At 35.4% G+C, this 19,825-nt stretch overlaps 1 protein-coding gene and 1 long non-coding RNA gene across 10 annotated transcripts; one reads left to right on the top strand and one right to left on the bottom strand.

The window, feature by feature from the left end:
- The first annotated feature begins 2,665 nt into the window (after positions 1 to 2,665).
- LOC119067161 (AMP deaminase 2) lies at positions 2,666 to 19,721 on the top strand. 9 transcript variants are annotated; one of them, XM_037169955.1, is made up of 13 exons: positions 6,793 to 6,895; positions 7,819 to 8,056; positions 8,507 to 8,663; positions 13,000 to 13,092; positions 13,168 to 13,379; positions 13,474 to 13,509; positions 16,638 to 17,305; positions 17,361 to 17,524; positions 17,586 to 17,876; positions 18,014 to 18,059; positions 18,134 to 18,382; positions 18,439 to 18,549; positions 19,275 to 19,721. In XM_037169955.1, the coding sequence occupies exons 2-13, from the start codon at positions 7,930 to 7,932 to the stop codon at positions 19,431 to 19,433; spliced, it is 2,313 nt and encodes a 770-aa protein (XP_037025850.1). In that variant the 5' UTR covers positions 6,793 to 6,895; positions 7,819 to 7,929; the 3' UTR covers positions 19,434 to 19,721. The 9 variants fall into 9 exon arrangements, with proteins under 9 accessions (XP_037025853.1, XP_037025854.1, XP_037025858.1 ...); XM_037169956.1 differs by having other exon boundaries at positions 6,838 to 6,856; XM_037169958.1 differs by lacking the exons at positions 6,793 to 6,895; positions 7,819 to 8,056 and adding an exon at positions 2,666 to 3,124.
- Positions 7,146 to 9,112, bottom strand: LOC119067165. Its single transcript, XR_005085879.1, has 2 exons — positions 9,081 to 9,112; positions 7,146 to 7,292 (listed from the first exon to the last, which is right to left on the bottom strand). It is a non-coding gene; the product is annotated as an uncharacterized LOC119067165 (long non-coding RNA).
- Positions 19,722 to 19,825: the final 104 nt, after the last annotated feature.

Genomic DNA, 19,825 nt, shown 5'->3' with positions numbered 1-19,825 from the left:
TTTACATTTAAAATATCGAACATTTTGTTAACAAAACTCTAGCCGGTACACTGTACGACTGAAAGTTCAGAAAAAAACCTAATGTAATTAGGAACGGTTATCTAAATACTTCCTTTCCTTGATACACAAATACGAAAGTAAATACGAAATGTCTGTCTTCTTCGAAACTCATCACTGTCGGGGATCGCTAATGATGGATTTCGTAAAAAACGAGCATTTCGTATTAACGTGACTTCGTTTCTCTCCATTGTGTTGACCTCTGGAAGAAAAGTAGGAAATTTCATTTTCTCGTGTAACCTCTCTAACCCCACTAAACACCCTCTGAATGAAATTTTCAACTTTTCTTCCCTAGTTTAACAAATAACGATTATTGGTTTAAACATTTTTGGTATGAATGGATAACATTCAGAGAAATGACGACATTAGCCAGAGATCATTGCGTGCCAGATCATTAGGCGTCTATTTAGATCTATTCACTTTCCATTGCATGGCCAAAATTGTGCTATCACAATATGGTATATTTTCCCAACCTACATAAACGTGAATATGAAAAAAAGTGCGATCTCTTCAACTTAATTTTAGAGAGGAAAAAACGGAAATAAATTTTCGTTTAAATTTAGACCGTTTCATAAAACTTATTCTAAAAATACATCCACGGCCGTCATAATATACCATTTTAGCATTTAGTTGGGTGATATTTGGATTTGAAATGTATCTCTGAATTTGTTTAGTTTCTGACTTTTTTTCGTGGTACACGCACAGCGATGTCGTGAAAGACAGAATAGAGCTATACACAAATGCAATAACATTTCGGATTAGAAAGTACTAATCAAATGTTCAAAGTTGTTCAAAAAATGAGAAGAAACGTAGAGTAGAGGCTTCCAATATGCTTATGGGAAGAGTGGACTTAAATGATATAAATCAACAAAAGAAAATCATTTCATCTGTTTACAAAGTTTCAAACTGTTTGCTGCCCAAACAATTGGGGCTGATATTATTTTTCTATTTTTGGCAGCATCATCAACTGTATTTTTTCTTTTGAGCGACATCGTCACGATTTGCAATCACGTGTAACACTAAAATTTCCCTAAAGCACGTTGAATTTCATTTTTAAATTGTTTTTTAGTTCCGTGCCTAAGATATACTTCTCTCAAAATCGGTCAGGTGAGCCTTATTAAATTAAAAAAAATTTCAACGACCTTAATTGAGTGTAAATCGATGTTGCAATTTAAATTTTGTCTATTTGTAACTAGCCTACATGAGTTAATTTTAATGACGAATTGTTGTCTATCCATTTAATAGACCGCAGGTTAATCGCAGACAACGAAACTACTTTGCCATGTGTTTCAAATCCCTTACTTTAAATTTCAGTAATTGCTTATCCATTAGTGAATATTTTGAAACACGCACTAATCGTCCGAAAAAATTGATATCGTGGTTATAGACTTTTCTTTAATATATTCTTTAATTCCTGAAGGCCATATAACGACGACCACACTCTTTCCATTACATTTTCATATAATTTCACAGGTCATTCAACATCCTATAAATCAACTCCGATAGGGACAATTTATATGAGAGGACACTCTACGAATAGTTTTTCGCCCTTGTCCAAACATTTCAACACTTTAGATTGTCGGATCTCCACAATTCCATTGCCGTTCTGTTTTTGTTTTCTACAGACTATTAATCGTTTATTCATAAAAATGGTTGATATAACATAAAGAGTGAAACATGGTCGGGCTGGATACGTCAGGAATATACGCAGTTTAGTCATTGTGGGTGAATTTCGAATTGATTCAATTTCGATACACAATTATTTTGTAACATAAATAGGATTGGTTCCTTTTTTCATGTCGGTTTGAGATTGGGACGAGAGAATATATCAACACACAGAAGCACTGATTCTGTGACAGAAAAAGTTTTTCATCAGTCCGGTCCTAGATTAAATTGGCTCCAATTGGTGCTAATTCTAATTAAACTATAATATGTAAATAAGTTTGTCTTGTCTCTTCTTACTACGGTTCTACGGAGCCAACAACAACATTTAAAACTAAAATAATTTTTGTTGTTCTTTCATGTAAAAGGTTGTTGTTCAAGTGTTCAATTTCATCCATAGTTTGTGTTGAGTGTTCTATCTGTTATCGGTAAATGTCCACTCAAGACAAACAAACGGAACGGTTATCAGAACGAGACAGAAAAACATTTAGTTTATCAGAATGGAAGTCCAGTAGTTGTTGTTTTTGGTTGCGAAATACGTTCAAAGTGTCACAATAAAGTGATCTGTAAAATTTTCCATCTTCTGAAAAAAGATGATTTCTGCCAATTGGTATGATTTGATCGTTGCATCGTTTCCGGTGATCTCTCTTCCTCCCAAAAAATGGGTGTTGAGTTAAGTCAAGTTAAGTTATTCTATAGCGGTGCAAGTATCCAGAGAATAACATCGAACATTTTGAATCGAGTACACTAGCACACAGTGGAGACCTCTCTCCCAACTCACTAGTTTCTCTGCAGATTGATTGACGCCTCTAAATTAAACCGAATTGGTGGACTTTGTACAGTACATAGAGCACCGCACTAAAATGCAAGCTGGAGTGTTTCAAACAAAACAAGCCCAAAAACAACAAAAATTCATTCCAAACAAGTATAGGTCTTTGTAAGAGCCACAAGCAGATAAAAATGTTCGATCAATATTAGTGTACGTTCATATTGAATGGAGTTTCTCATTCCGAATTTTACCATAAAACATTTATTTGGTGTTGTTAATGCCCTATAGTGTGAAAGAGAACACATTTGACTATATACACATTTGTAATTTTCATAGAATATGATGACATTCAGTATCAGTCAGTATACGCAGAAGTGAAATGGCAAATTCCTTTAATAACATTTCAATTCAAAGTTGCTGCATGTTAAACATTGTTCATCTCTTAATCATCTCTGCTTATCAATAAAGAACAAAGTTTTTTCGTTTTGCTTATTTCGAGTTGCTTTAAGTTTGGTGATTTCGGTTAAACGAGACTCAGTTGACATCAAAACATTAATATGGACGCGTATCAAACGAAAAGTTTTTCATTCGACGTGGACACAGACATGGAACAAACGTCGAAGAAGTTCAAAGCAGGTAAATAATACACAAGTTTTATTGGATGAAGGCACCTTTTCGAGAGGAAAGAAAAACTGATAGTGGCCGCCATTATTTTGCATCTTTTTTGCACAAGACGATTTCATCCGGACAACTTTTATTGTTCGTTGATTTCTGTATAATGTAGCCTGGGGTATGACACACAATTTTTTTTTTTGATAGACCGACTAGCAATTTCTTTTTTGTTTTTGTTAGAGGTATAATACAGACTGTGCAATACCGGTAATACCTTTCAGCTCATTACCGACAATACCATAAATGTACCGAAATGTTTTTCGAACCGGTGGTACTTACAGTGCTACAATTAACACCGAATATTCCCATGACTCTTCAATTAAAATCTGATTCTTTTTGTTAAAAAAAAAACTTTAGAATGAGCAGAACAATTCTTATTCTTATTCCGCAAACCCAGTCAAATAAATCGACAAACATTTTAAATGCAAATTTAAACGATTTCTGGTATAAAATTGGAAATTCTACGTCGTAGAAGTTATTCTATTCGTTTCAAATATTTTTTTAAAAACAAAATCAGACCTATTAAAAAAGTTCAGACATTTATTATCCCGTGGACCAGCTGGTAATCGGTCAAATGGGTCGGTAATTTACGTGGTTACAGCCAGTGTCTACATTGAAATTCAACTTGACCAAAACAAAAATCTGCGTTTTATTGGGTTTGTTGTAGATCGTTCAAAGTGTCACACGCCTGATAATAACTCAATATTCTACGTCTACAAATGGGACAAAAAAACAAACCATAATATTTACACCGGTGAACAATGAAGACGTTGCCATCGCACGACAAAACAATAAACAAAGCATAAACACAATGTACGTATTTGCTCAAGTGTGTATAACCAATACCGACGCATAGAAGTGACGATTTCTTTTTCTAAAGAATATAAAGAACGAAAATGTTAAAATATCCCAATAAGCATTTGCATGAGTTAAGGCGCAATTAAAATCGGTAAGACTCTATATGAGTATTGTTGTTATGGCAGATATTTTGAATGTATTTCGATATGCGCTATTGCCAGTGTGACACGTTTATTATTTACACAAATTTATGCACTCGTGGGTAAGACATTTTCTATTAATAATTTTCTTGAGCGAAATTAAAAGAGGTGCAACATTAATTACATTTCAAATGAGTCAGGCTGGATAAATTTATTGACCGGTCAGTGTGTGAAATTGTGCGACTAACAAGCAAAAACTTTGACTCTATTTATAAACCCTGAGCGCTATGGTTCTTTTTAATAAGGAGCAATAAAACCATAATGAATTGATTACCATAAAATAATCGGTCAATAAAAGGCACACTATAACATTCAATTTTGCTAAATGTGAATAAATGCGTTCCGTTTATTTATTGATTTTTCCCTAAACTGCTTTTCGCGTTAGTGAAAAATGGACGTGGATGATATTACCGCTGAGGGTGACACTTAAAACTATAGCTACATCATTATTATGAAATTCCTGTAGCATTCATAAAATCAGATCCTGAAATGCAACCGCTAAATTATTGTAAAGCCTAATCCTTTCGACATGTTATGCACAAAACTCCTTGTGAATAAATCGTAAACACTTCATCACTATACAGTCCTTTTAAGCAGGACGTCATCTATCATTAAAAACCGGGTTAGTAAAAAACATTTATAAATGTACGTGGTAAAGACGGCATTTCAACAACCTTGACTTCTATTATTGTAATCGGTCTTAAAGAAAATGAAACTTGACGGTCAGATAAGATGTCGCTAAAAGGGCATGAAGGATAATCGTAAGGTGTAGTTAAAAATTGAACCGATGATAATACTCGAGCGTTTTTTTTATATGGGGTGACTGTTGGCCATAATAGCATTACCGTTATATTTTCCCAATCTTGGTAGTTATTGGTCGAAATTTAGTGAAATAACGGTAAGGTATTACAAACAATTTGTAAAAGAAAAATCCCATTGATAAAGCCAGAAATATTCCGTTGCTGGTATTTTCCCAAAATGTTTGCAAATAAATTGTATTTAAGTGCGATTTTTCAAGTTGCAATTAAACATTGCTTATTGTTGAAGTTAGTTGTGAATACCTCTTTCTCTGAGAGGTTCTTAGATTTAGATCTACTGGCTCAACGAGGCTTAACTCAATTTGTTTGTAAATATATCCGAATTAACGTAAACGCCCTGGTTTTAATAAACGCCATGATTTTGATCATTAAATCCCCGTGTGTCCTTCCGTAATTGTTTCTAACATACATTACGATCTATTGCAAATAAGTAGCTAATATCTTACCGTTGTCGTTATTGTTATTAGCAGAGATGAGCAGATTTCTAAGTAGTCATCGTACACAGCACAAAGTTCTATGCTAAGTAAAATCTCTTCCATATGAAAAGAACAAATTCTGGTTAGCTCTGGCTCATACATAATGAAAGACTTTAATTAACCTTTTTGACTTTCAATAGTTTTGGGCATAGGTCCACTCTGGACTAAAGATGGAAGTTTCCTTCGAGTTTTTCCTTCGTAGAGGCACTGCTGGCAAGATTTCCATTTCCATTTCCATCCTGAAACGATTTCAAAGCTTTACAACTTAGTACAGTGGCAGATTTGGCTACGCTTCGTTTACGGTGACGTTTTTCTTATTAAGATTCAAAAACAGGCCGGCATTTCGTTTTGTGAGAGTCAACATCCGAGTAATTTGAAGACGTCGACACTATATAACAGTAAGAGATTCTCTTTGTTACTGAGAAAAAAATTTGTTCGCTACTCTGAAATCATGAAAAAAAAAATAACCTACCGACACATTGAACTGGATGTATTGTGTGTGGAAATGTTCGATGAAATAGAGAGTATAGGTAGACGCTAATTTTATTATAAACTGTTATACATTAGCTGCGTATGCTGTGTATCTTAATAAACAATGTTTAACATTATAATTGGCAATACATGCAATGCCACCAAGAGTCGCTATTGACAAGCAAACAATATCTGCTTAGTCGGGTCTGAACGAGCATAGACTTTTGCGCGTCGAATGGAAATTGTTAAATTTGAACATGGACTTTTGCGCGTAAAGGTGCTACGAGTAAAATGTTTCATTACCGGATTGCAGTAATTCTCATCTCTGCGAGGAATCGTGAGAAAATAACTTACGAAATTGTTTGGACATTGACATTTTGACATAATATGCTGTTACTTGTGTTAATGAAGACTTACAGTCTTATCTAAATAATCGCCGAGGAAGCGGGTTGACTTGTTACTGACTGAATGAAATGGCGTCTTCGTCACTCAAAAATCTCGGAATGATTTCTTCTCATTTTTAAATGGAACCGATTCTGGATAAATTAATCCTATTTAATTCTCACTATTTTTCGGCAAAATGGATAAGAGCAATAGTTTAAGCAGGAAGTACTTATGTCAAAACCAAACCAAGAATTAAATATCGACTTTTCAACTCAATTTTAGTCTACATTCGGTACCAACAACAAAACTGTATCAAGACAGAAAATTCGAATAGTTTGTTTTTCGTAGCGTTCCGACCGGACTAGCAGAGGTAGATGATATTTGAAAAACCGATGTTATTTTTAGTTGTAGAAACGAAATAACATTTTTGTGTTGTTTGTTAAATCGTTTCGCTGAACGTTTTCAGTTTTCCCACATCATTGCGGGCTGCATTTTCAATTATTCAGTTTTTGTTTTTTCGTTTTGCTCCGAAATCTCTATATCTTATCGGTGGTTTATTAAACTTAAATTCAATAGAAATAACCAACTGTAATGAGTGTTGCCACAGTTTTCCAAACACTACTTTACGATTGATTTATCAGTCCTATACCGTTCCATTCTCTACGCTCGCATTTATGATTTTTATTAAATGTTACAACTGATATCCACTCTCGGTTAAATTGTTTTGCTATTGAAATGAACGCAATTTTCATTTGTTTTCGCCGTCAATTGCGTTGAATTTAAATGCTTAAGATGCTAGTTTCAGAGAGAATGGGAATTTAGAAAATGAACTTTTTTCCTCCTAGTCATGCGATTACATCATGATTACGCGTTTGTTCCATAACTAGTTTAAGTGAAGTGACACAAGAATTTTGTCCAAAAATCTATTCAGCCATATCAAATATTTTGACTGGTGTTCATCGGTGCCATGTCAACGGGAGAAAACCTTCGAATGGAATTTTCCTTAAATTCTTCTTGCCATTATTATATCGGCTGCGTGTCTCAGCGTTTATTCCAATGTTCGAATTAATAACAAGTTGAACTACTAGACGCATATGTATCTAACGTAAACCATCACTGATAATACAATAAATAAATAAAAAAAAGATGTCAAATGATATCTGTCGTCAGAGTTCGGCATTTTCCATTGGATGTTTGTGCATCAAAAATAAATTTTGCCTTCCCATTCCATCGTATGAACTATATACCTGTACGATCAAACAAATCAACGAAAATGTTTTGCATGGAAACCGTGATTGTATTGATGAGCAACCGTACGACTTTAATTTGAAGAAATTCAAATTGTAATCAAACATGTGTAGTGTCTTATATATCGTCGTGTTGGTTATCTTTTGAATTTTTGTATATCTTATCGCTTAATCAGCACTTTTTCTTGAAGATAAAGAATTCTTTTATTTTTATCAGCCGAAAAAAAAAACGCAGTAGACTAATGAACTTCTTCTGATTTACAGCAGAAATTGTTCAGTGACAACAATCGCATAAATAACTGCGCGTCAACATTTTATATGCTTTAAGCTTTTAACCTAGTGCGGGGAAATTTCAGTTAATTGTGTAAATTCAAAATGAGTGTACGCGGCGTGCTAATTCGAATTGATTCGACTGATTCATTATGTGATCAGGCTGAAATGATATCGCCCAAAAGTCCAAATATTTTAAAGTCTGAATATTTTGACACTGTCAGAACAAGGGGTAAGTTGGAGCAACAGGCAACACGTCACATGAAAGTCTAAGAAATCATTACACGAAAGCCAATTTTCTAGTATGAGGGCTTGTTAGTGTAATCATTGTTATTACGAAAGTTACGGTGTTTTAAATGTGTCACTTTTGACTGGGTACTTTCCTAGCAGAAATAAAAATTGTGATGGTACTTCTTAATCAGCCGAGTCTACTACTCGCACAATAGGCCCATTGCATCCTTTGGTTCTGTGGTTCTGTCCCACTCATTCAAACTAAATTAACTCTCCCAATCGACCAACCATTTCAAGCTTCATTGTTTCCCTTTTGTTTGACCGGCTCAAGCAATTACAAAATTTTGGCGGCAAAATCATTTTTCGTTTTTACCGCTTTTGGGGATCATAAAAAACATTTCCGAACGAAAATCTTTAAGAAACTTAATTTATCATGTTTTTACCCCTATAGGCGAGTCTTCTCCATCACCGATGACCATTTCGTCAACAACAATCGACGGAGATGCAGTCATGTTGCCTAACGAAATATCAGCACCGTATGAGGTCTCTCAATTTCCCATTGAACAAATTGAAAGAAAATTGCAGATACAACGACAATTGAATTATAAGTAAGTATGCCATTCAATAAACCGACTTCCATTTCTCTGTTCTTGTTTATAAATAGACATTTCAGTAAGTACTACTATTAAGAGCCTTAATTTAAGGCTACTCTCAAAAAGTATCCGCACATTCTGAACAATAGAACAAAAGAATCGCAAACAATAGAAGCTATATTGTGCGTAATCTATTGTTCATGTACGGTGACGTTTCGACTGCTGTACACATCGGTAGATGCAAGGCAATGTTTATGTCAAAACCTTTCTTCAATCACCACCGAAATGCTTTGCAGATTTTTTTTTGAAGACTGCGACATTCTAGTGATTGTTTGATGTTTCTTGAACACCAAACATTCATTGACAAACGGCGAAGAAACAACACATAACATTCTATCTAGGAATTGTGACATATAAGATAAAAATGTTCACCTGTTAATATTCAAAAACCGTTTCAGCTGTAAACGAGTAACTTACTAAATTCGATAGAAAATAAAACTATTTTCACCTTACAAGTATGTGGGATGGTGATAAAAAACATCTAGCAAACAAGACCAATGACATTTCTTATCTTACCCTGTCACAGACTGCAAGCAAAACATATTTACAGTTTTATTATCTGATCTATTAGTTCATTTGATCGAAAAATTTCAGAAATCTTTTACTTCATTTGTTTAGAACATGCTTTTTGCTATATTCGACCACATCAGTCAGAGCTTGTCGTTATCGATAACAGATGGCAGCCGTCTGTAACAGGTTAAAAGCATTAAATATTATGCATCTCTGTCAAAGTGTTTATTTTGACGAGTTGGTGATTGTGATACTAAGCCGAAGGCTCGGATCATAATCCAACTAGTCAAAATAAGCATTTGGACACAGGTGAACATCATTTTTTATGTGTCGATGCAAAGATAAACGCAAACTCTCTCTCCGAGCTGATGCATAATGTTAGTCTCAACACACAGGGAAATATAAAAAGACAGACATTTAAAACGATCATTAATGTCTAAGACATTAATGGAGGCATGAAAGCGTACCGAGCTTACGTAAAGTGATGATTATTTTATCATCAAAATCCGCATCAAAATGGTTCTGCCGTTTACTGTTTTCTTGTTTCTTTGGTGAAACCAAGAAACGTAAAAATAAATATTCGAGATACAAATAAAATTCTGTTCAATTAGGGCAGGGACTTGGACAGGGAAACAAAAACATTGTCGCATGTTCCATAGATGGGTAATTCCATGGTTAGTTTCGTTACAAATTTCGTTATCTGTGAGGCATAAAGTGAGCTGTGTTGGCTATGTTTTGCAGTAACAAATCAGTCTATAAATCTAATACTCAGGAGACAGAGTGCTTTCATACCAACAAGAATTGGAATTTTTAGCCTGCGAAGTGTGACTTGTGTGATCGCAAAAGTCGGCGGCTAGTTGCGTTACACGTTTGTGACTTTTCGAAATATTTTCACCTGAAATCTATGGTCAAGACGCGCAGTTTAAGCCCAATATGAGGTGGTTGTTCCCCTATAGAAAATGTTGCTTTGGCTCAAAACCGTTTAAAAAAATGGTTACAAAATTTTTCAAGATGTGCACAGGCACCAGCTCTTGATATGTCACGGTCACGGAAGCTGTTTTCACCTACTTTACTCACCCAACTAACCTGATTGAAAGCAGAATGAACCAAAAATCGTTAAAAAAAATTAATTTCGTGTCACATCTACAGGAAAACAAATTTACAAAAATCATTTGAGATTTATTGAGAATATCTCGGAATGTCGAATACAAACACTTTTTGGTCATATCTCCCCGAGACCGCATTTTACAATGACCTCATATTGGTGTTAAACTACGCGTCTTGTCAATAGCTTTTAGAAAAAAAAAAGTTTAGTGAAATCGGTTCAGGTTTCGTGAAATAAACTAGAATTTTCAAAAATTTGCTGAAAACAAGCATACATTTTTATGGTGGTATCTCCCCGAGATTTTTGGCCACCCACCTAATATGGGGCTTAAACGACGCGTCTGGTCAACAGCTTTCAAGGAAAAAAAAAGTTTGCCGAAATCGCATTTCAATTGGTGAAAATATTTCGAACAGTCACAAATTAGCTGGAATTACCCAGATATGTATCGCGAAATAACTTTTTGCAATCATATATTCTAGAAGAAATTCTCGTGAATTTTTTGTTGCTTTCCCTTTGTAAATACATCCGGGTAAAAAACTATTTTCAATTTTATTGAGGTTGTCAACACCTATTGGATTTAATTCATTTACTTCGAATAAAAGGTTTGCTCCGTGAGCACACTGACTCTAGAACTGAATGGTTATGTTCATTGAATGTTGTTCATTACGATGTTCTTGTAACGAAGCAGTGATTTTTTAATGAATTTTGACTGAGTTGTGCCTGCGAACAAATGTCCAAATACTAAAACATTAACCTAAATTCATTGTCAACTGAACGCTTTCATTACGACGAAGCAACAAGAAATATGAGGTGTTTGGTATTCAACATCATATATGCCATTAGCATAATCTTTTTCAAAAGCGACATTGCGTTTTTCAAAGGTTTCCGTTTCATTAACAAAATTATTTTCGAAAAGAGAAGAAGTACTGGACACCGATTCCTGTTCGGTGTTCGCTTGTTTGTGGTTTGAAGTTAACGAAGAAATCGAATGAAAATCTTGCAAATGTTTTCATTCGCTAAAGACATGGATAAATTTGCATCGAATCGACGAAGTGCTACCAATGTACTAAAACAGTAAGATGGTTTTCATTTTCGAAATATTATTGATCGATCGATTAATAATTAAGCTAACATCGATGTGAATTCAATGCTGGAAAGCCAATCGTATTTTCCCTCAAGGGGTAAAATAAACAGAATTCTTTATGCTAAGCTGAATGAAGAATGCCCAGAGGTTCAATGGAAATAATTGAATATTTCCGCAAGCATAGTTGCGTTAATTACATGCTCAGTATTTTATAGCGCTTTCACGAAAGCTTTTGTAGTTTAGCTTTTCTCAATGATCGACGACATTATGGTTTTGTGTTCGCAATCGATTAAAATCTGAGTGTGTTATTGGCGTGGAACACGTGCAGAAGTTGACAGTGCCGGATAAATTTTCATTTTGATTAATTGCTTTCCGTTGATTGGTTCATGGTGAATTTAGAGTTAGCAATCAACCAAGCAAAAACGAAAGTCTTACATTTAATTCTTATAGTCCGACTGGAAGTCAGTGGCGACCCCAGAGTTCCCCAAGGTAATTTAAATGGAAACGTTATTGTTTATTCTGGCTATGTACATTGCCCGCTCTTCACTGAATGTCAATTTCTATTTAATAAAACACAAAATTCAGCACTTTAAGACGTATCTTCGCACCGTTAAACGTTCTTGGAGTCTCGGAGTTACGAAACAAAAGACGTGAAAGACTCAGACTCAGTCAGGACACTGAAAGAAAAATAAAATTTGTGTAAAACGAAAGCAGCCAAAAAGTGTAGATGTTTATGTTATTGGACCTTATTTCCATTGAGTGTTAGTCAAGCTGTTGTGTGAAAATGAAAATGTTACCAAAATTTTAGTTGTCGTGTTTTACCAGCGAAATTGTTGTATTGTGTTTTAGTTGTTGTGAATTAATTCTGTTGTGTCTGTACGATAAAAGTTATTAAGCTGCCACTATCCTGTCGAATTACACGTAGGATGATGGATTATCAATCAATTTTCGACTTACACCATTGCGTAAATTACGTCCACTAATATTCCGAATGGATGAGATCCAATTCCCCGATAGCCCCAATCAATGTGAAAATTCAAACCGTGAATTTATAGATTTGGAGTGATAAAGTGAACTGCACGGTAGGTAGGTAGGTTCATAAACACCTGAAGCCGAAATTTTTTCCGTTCTTACAGCTCCGAAATGAAAAACGTATCAATCAAGATTCGTATGATGAATCAAATAAGGAACGAACGAAATTAATTGCGTGTAGCACGAGGGGGTAATACTAACGTGTTAAGAAACACTTTCTCAAAATTGTCTATTTGTTCTGAATTCTGAGTGGCAACTTGACGGTCGAACTTTTTTTTTACGTTTTACCATTACTTTCGATTGTAAATACTCGATATAAAAGTTAATGACTCCGCAACTTTGCTGTTTGTCGACTAGTCCTTCCTTTCACGAAACGGAACTCAAAACATTCATCCAGTCGATTCATAACTGTTCCTTTTCAATCAAAAAACGCTGCCATGTTCTCATTTGAGAGCGACTTTAGTCTCACACAACAATTTTGTCGCACAGCGTACAATTGTTTCCATAATGCTGTTGTTGCTATTCATCAACAATTTTAATTCATAAATTCATTATTACAGGGCAATGGAGGACAAACAATCTCTAGCTGCTGAAGTTCATTCAGATGACGATATAAATCTGGATGAACACGAGCTGGTTCCACACTTTCAGCGGTAAATATGGTTTTTACATTCTTCTGTTTACGCATGAACCGTATTTCATTCTTTCGTTCAAATCATTTCTCGTAGAGTATCAATCTCCGGCGAGGACACCTCTGGGGTGCCTCTGGAGGATTTGGAACGTGCATCGAAATTAGTGATCCAAGCATTGGAGCTGCGCGAACGTTACATGAGTGCTTCGAATCAATCGTTTCCACCGACAACAGCTCGGTTCTTGAAGTCCGTGCATGAGAAAGAAATGAGCGCCGACGTTTTGTATGAAGATAAACGCACAACTGCAGGTACGTCATAAGATGCAATGAATTGATAATGAGATTAATGGAACCACAACCATTCGATTATTATCATTATTTATTAATCTCTCTTGTAATATAGAAGAATACAGAAATACGAATCGTCGAAGACCGAGAGGTAATTTGTCGCGGTGCGACCAGAAAATTACCACCAATTTTTATAAGTTTTTTGTTATCTTTTGGGACGAAGTCAAAAAAAAAGTTCAAGTAAAATTGGTCGTAGCATTTCATTTGTATAATTTTTTTTTTGTTATTTTGTGTTAAATTTGACTAACTCATGTTCTCAAGTCTTACCAAACGTGTATAGTCTAGGCTGTTGTGTTTATTATGAATTGTGTCTCCGTTCGTTGCTGACATTTTTCACTGTCATTCTGTCAAGTTAAAACAAACCAAAAATTTATGTAAAAATACGGATGGAAGTTCAGTGTTCTACAGGGAAATGTGGCCCGAACGAATATATATTGTAACGTGGACGACTTGTTGAATTGTTAAGAAATTTGTGTTAAATTATGCTATGCAATCATACGTCCTGAAGCTTCAATTCTCGTGCAATTGTAAATTGCATTTTTGTTGAATATGTTCGCTACTCTAAGAATGAAAGAAATTCTTTGGCTACTGTTGGAGAATTATAGGAACCGACCATTTCAATCCGTATTCCTACCTTATGATAACAACATTACGACACAAAGTGTCTCGAATGCGGTTGGTTTTTTTACCCTCTCATATTTATGTCCAACAGGAAGTTTTCTCTTTTCTTCAGGGCGTCTGAAGTCAGTAAATGCTTACCTGAAATTTGTAACATACCCCTCAATTCAATTCATTTATTGAGACCCTTGTCAACGAATTTACTGCCCTTAGACGCCCTGAAGAATAGCGAAATTTCTTTGTTGGAAGTATCTGATGGACTTACGATGGTGAGAGAACCAACTGCATTTGAGAAACACCCTAATATGTATAAGTATATAACAACGTAACGTCGATTGAAATGAACTGCATAAAGTTTGTCGGACCTTATATTTCTCAGAACATACACATCTAAAAAAAATGGAAATCCCGAAATTATTCTGCGAAATGTCAAAATTCCGACTGTCAATTTTACAGTCGTCGGCTGTGAAATGAGTGCCGCGTTTCGTTTCACCTGATCTTGTTGACCTCAACAAAAGTATTTTGCACGCATAAACAAGTGCACTTTCTATGTGGAAAACAGCTGAAACAAAATGCGTCACTTTCAAAGTTGCCGACTGTGTAAATTCCGAAAACTTAAAAAAAATACTGGACACTCAATATAACGATTCCGATTTTTTCACTTATAAGTCGACATAAAACTTGTGCTTTATAAGTAGACTCGCCAAATATTTTGTATGGAGAAGTAACTTATACTCAAAGATTTATGTCAACTTATCATTGTAAATCGTAATCTCTCCATTCCATGTCAACTTAATTGACTCAATTGAGCTTAAATATGACGAATGGCAATGATTTCAGATGATCATGATTTTACATAACCGCCCGGACACCAAATATTTTGATTTGAAATTTTCGTTTTTTTTTTTAAATTGCACGCTTTTGAAAGCGGCATAGACCCGTTCATTATTATAATTATGTATTCATCGGCAAAAACAAAATCTATGACTAATTCGTATTGTGTTGATTCTATGTTTAACACGACTTTTAAGTGAAAACATCAGTGGAATTCACCGACAATAATTAAATGAATTTTCATAAAAATATTTAACAAAGTAAATGGGGGAGCATACCCTATCCCAAGTCAAATTTGTCGTCAATGTCTGTGAACTCATATTGGGCTTTTTTGAGTAATGCGGATCAGTTATATCTGTCATTATCCAGGGATAGTTTTAGACATTTTTTTTTTAATGTATAGACCCGTACGAAGTAGAAGTGATGGAAACGAATTTCAATGTTTTCGACATTGTATCCATCATTGAAAATATTGACAAAAAATTTGTGAATAATTTACAAGAAACCTTCCAAGCTACTCATAATGATTGAGACTTTCTTTTTCACAAAAGAGTTGTAGATGTAATTCGTACGTACTGTACCATGTACTGTAATTCTGTCATAATTCAACACGGTTTTGGGCATCCACCTAGAAAACGAAAGAATTTCTAAGCTCTAAGCTCTTTATCTAAAGCTAGAAACAGACCAGAGTGAAGAGACAAAATATTTTTTTAAAGCCTCGGCTTGGGCTTTAGCCGACTTAAAAAAATATTTCGGCTCTCCACTCTGAAACAGTTTCGAAAAGTCCAGACTTGTCCGACAATGACCGAAACGCTTGCCGTTGTCCTTTGTGGTGCAACTAAAAATTATGAAATTTGGCGTCACTTTCTTGCCTAAAGACAAATTCAATGTGTGTGTGCTACTCGCCCTCTTCGACAGAAGCGCCCTTTGGTAGCTATTGCAGCTTGTCTAAAGAAAGTATGTAACATGACCTGGAGGGCTTTTTCAACTTTTGAATGAAAGCTTAAATTTTTCGAGCATTTCGAAACTATTTTTTTGCATACATCGACCGGTGGGCCCCGTTAGCCAGTTCGGCTCTGTTCTTTTTGAAGCTCACAGATTTTTTTATTAAGTAGAAAGCACTAGCTAGAAAAGTAAATGAACACTTTTCCAATATTTTAATGACCTCAGTCACCGCAGTCAGATTACTAAAATGTTTCCAAAATACATTTCGTACGGCTCTTATTTTGCAGCAAACAAACAAAAATTATTTCGCACAAAAAACTGATTGAAGTGTCACCGTATTTTTTTCGATTTTTTATTCAGAAAAGCAAAACAAAAAAGCTTGGGCCAAATTGTAGTTTACATCAATTGAATTTGATTCAGCTTTCAATCAATCTTGTTCCTAATTGTATTGCCTAATTTTATAGAATTTAGTTTTACAAAATGTCAAAGATTTTATTCTATAAAATAGGGGCCTGTTGTAATGTGAAAAGAGTCCTTAAAAAAAGAGTAAATTCTTTTTAGTAAGTAAGACAACAATTTGTGAGTTAAAGCATAATTTACCGCCGCAACCACCCCCGACTGAAAACAAGTTCTTGAACATATTGAATCAATGGCACGTCGGTCAGAAAATCAGACATTCCGACTATCGATTCGTGTCAAAATTCTATTTGAGAATCTTGCAGCGGGTGTTTGTTCATTTTTCTCTTAAATTATGCCCTCACTCACACTGTACGAACGTCTCCTTTTTCTCGTCAAGCTAACTATTCTTTACTTTTCTCGCAGATTACTCGGTTCACGCTCCATCGAACATCCACGACCCCTGGAACATCGAATTTCCACCCAGTATGGGCTACACCATCAAAGCTGTGGACGGCGTTTTCAATGTTTTCAAAGACGAACAGTGTACGGAGAACGTGAATTATCCATACTGTAAATTAGATACATTCGTAACGGATATGCAGACAATGTGTGCCATGATAGCCGACGGTCCATTGAAATCATTTTGCTATAGACGTTTGAGCTACTTAAATTCGAAATTCCAACTTCATGTCCTACTGAATGAGTTACGTGAATTGGCTTCACAAAAGGCTGTACCACACAGGGATTTTTATAATATTCGTAAGGTCGACACACACATTCACGCCGCTTCGTGCATGAATCAGAAACATCTATTGCGTTTCATAAAGAAAACGCTGAAAAATAATGCTGACGAAGTGGTTACGATTAGCAAAGGGAAGGCGATGACATTGGCCGATGTATTCAAGTCGATGTCACTCACCACATACGATCTGACTGTGGACATGCTGGATGTACATGCAGACAGAAACACATTTCATAGGTTCGATAAGTTTAATGCCAAATATAATCCGATCGGAGAGTCACGGTTGAGAGAGGTGTTTCTGAAGACCGACAACTATTTGAATGGGAAATATTTTGCTGAGATTATCAAGGTAGGTCGAACGAATGTGCTGGCAAGACCTCTTGTTTACGTCGTAATTATTGTAGGAAGTGGCAGCTGATTTAGAAGAATCAAAATATCAAAATGCTGAACTCCGATTGTCCATCTATGGCAAGTCACGTGATGAGTGGACAAAGTTAGCCAAATGGGCCATAGAAGGGAACGTTTACTCAGACAACATTCGTTGGTTGATTCAAATACCCCGACTATAGTAAGAAGATTAAAGAATTCCCTTCACTTCGGACGCATTTTCACGTGACAATTTCTTTCAGTGATATCTTCAAAACCAACCGCATCATGGAATCGTTTCAGGAGACTTTGGACAACATTTTCTTACCATTGTTTGAGGCTACTAATGACCCTGAAAAGCATCCGGAGCTGCATAAATTGTTGCAATATGTGATCGGTTTTGATTCGGTGGATGATGAGTCGAAGCCCGAGAATCCATTATTCGATAAGGATGTCGATACACCAGAAAATTGGAAAAACGAAGACAATCCACCATACGCATATTATATTTACTATACGTTCGCCAATATGACTGTTTTAAACAACTTCAGGAAGTGAGTTGACAGAATTTTACAAAACTTGAAAGTCCACTGCTAAACGGTACAAAGTTTCGTAGAATTCGGGAGAAGTGTTGAACAATAAGAAATTGCCTTTCGTCAATTCAATCAACTATACCCAATTCTTTTTTCAGGGAAAGAGGATTTAACACATTCGTCTTGCGGCCACATTGTGGCGAGGTAAGATTTTTTTCCCGTCTTTGTTCTTTTAATCAAACTCAAAATTCTAACCAAATTCAAACTATCATTTCTAGGCCGGTCCCGTTCAACATTTGGTTTGTGGATTCTTGATGTCCGAAAACATTTCGCACGGCTTACTGTTACGCAAAGTTCCGGTGCTGCAGTATCTGTACTACTTGTCCCAGATTGGCATTGCCATGTCACCGCTATCGAATAACTCGCTGTTTTTGAATTATCATCGAAATCCGCTTCCCGAATATTTAGCTCGTGGCCTATGTGTATCGCTCAGTACCGATGATCCGTTACAATTTCATTTTACTAAGGTTCGTAGGGAACATTGGATTGTCCAACATAAATTTTAATTCTAACACCTTTTCAGGAACCATTGATGGAAGAGTACAGCATTGCAGCACAAGTGTGGAAATTAAGCTCATGTGACATGTGCGAATTGGCTCGGAATAGTGTGGTTATGAGTGGATTCCCTCATAAGGTATAACTGAAAAATGTTCTTTTTGTTACGTGTAGTCTCACGGTCGCAAATCTATTGTCATTTGTGACGTGAATACACCTTTGAGACATTTATTTTCACCCGAAACTAAAAGCCAAGTTTAGCTCCAAAGTTTCTCTGGGTTTTATGATCCACAAAATATCTCTGAGCATAGGTTACGACATGTCCAAACTCTCATTTGTAGATAAATTATGTGTCTAGGACGAGATCGTCTAACCAAGCAACGATGAACTGAACGCAATCGACCGACAATAATTTCTCTTTCATACATTGTTGATGCAGGTTGAAAGAGTAACGGGAAAAATGAGCGTACGACTCATAACTGTTCTAATCGCCTCAATCTTCAGCTTTGGATGTTGACCGAATTCTCAAGTCATGGTCAAAACTTGAGGTTGATCATGAAATCCAATTCTAAATTTCTAGCTAACTCGACCAATTCCTTTGCATTTTCTGTCGGATTCACTTTCCCTTTCGTTCGGTTTACTGATTTTATTCAAATTTGTACGTTGCCTCTTTGAAATGGCAAGCTCATGGTAATGTAATCATTAAATCTATTACTTCATTCATTGTAACAATACGTTTTGCTCAGGTCCCATCGTTTTTTTTTTGTCGTTCCCGGTCGTTCCCGTCTCTAATGGCTTCTAAAAGTCTTTTCATCTTCCAACAAATTTGTTTAATGAAACCAAATTATTACCCGAAATTCGCAGATGAAACATCATTGGCTCGGTCCGAACTATACGCGGGAAGGTGTGGCTGGAAATGATATATCACGAACAAATGTACCAGACATCCGTGTATCCTATCGCTACGAAACGTTAATCGACGAATTGTCCAACATATTCAACAAATGTGGCAAGCCGCATTAGAAATGTGAAATGAAAGACAGCCGCGGCACACGGGGATTATTGTTATTGTTCTTTCTTACTGTAATATTTATATAAACAATTTTGGGTTGAGAAAATCTTTGCTTTTAATTTTTTTTTATTGATTTGATTGTTAAAATTTAACACAAACACATATACACACACACACCATTTATATACATGGTATATTTACAGGAATCATATAATCTATTGTATTGTACCACTTAAAAAGATGTTACACGTTTAAGTATTTATTGAACATTTCTCGAATTACAACCACAACAACAACAAAATTTACTATAATCAAAGGAAATTTTCAAAGTTTAATACATTTAACTGACTATAAATAAATAAAAATTGATATAATCATGCAAATTGAACGACTTATTTGTTTT

The sequence above is a fragment of the Bradysia coprophila genome (genome assembly GCF_014529535.1).
Source record: "Bradysia coprophila strain Holo2 chromosome X unlocalized genomic scaffold, BU_Bcop_v1 contig_12, whole genome shotgun sequence".
Taxonomy (NCBI): domain Eukaryota; kingdom Metazoa; phylum Arthropoda; class Insecta; order Diptera; family Sciaridae; genus Bradysia; species Bradysia coprophila.
Note: the sequence above shows the minus strand (reverse complement) of the source record. Positions and strands in the feature narration are given on the sequence as shown.

Excerpts from the sequence above, each read along its gene's own strand:
- LOC119067161 (XM_037169955.1), top strand. The coding sequence starts at position 7,930 with ATGAGTGTACGCGGCGTGCTAATTCGAATTGATTCGACTGATTCATTA. Across the intron at positions 17,306-17,360 it reads ATTTTGCTGAGATTATCAAG|GAAGTGGCAGCTGATTTAGA; the intron begins GTAGGTCGAACG and ends TAATTATTGTAG. Across the intron at positions 18,383-18,438 it reads TACAATTTCATTTTACTAAG|GAACCATTGATGGAAGAGTA; the intron begins GTTCGTAGGGAA and ends ACACCTTTTCAG.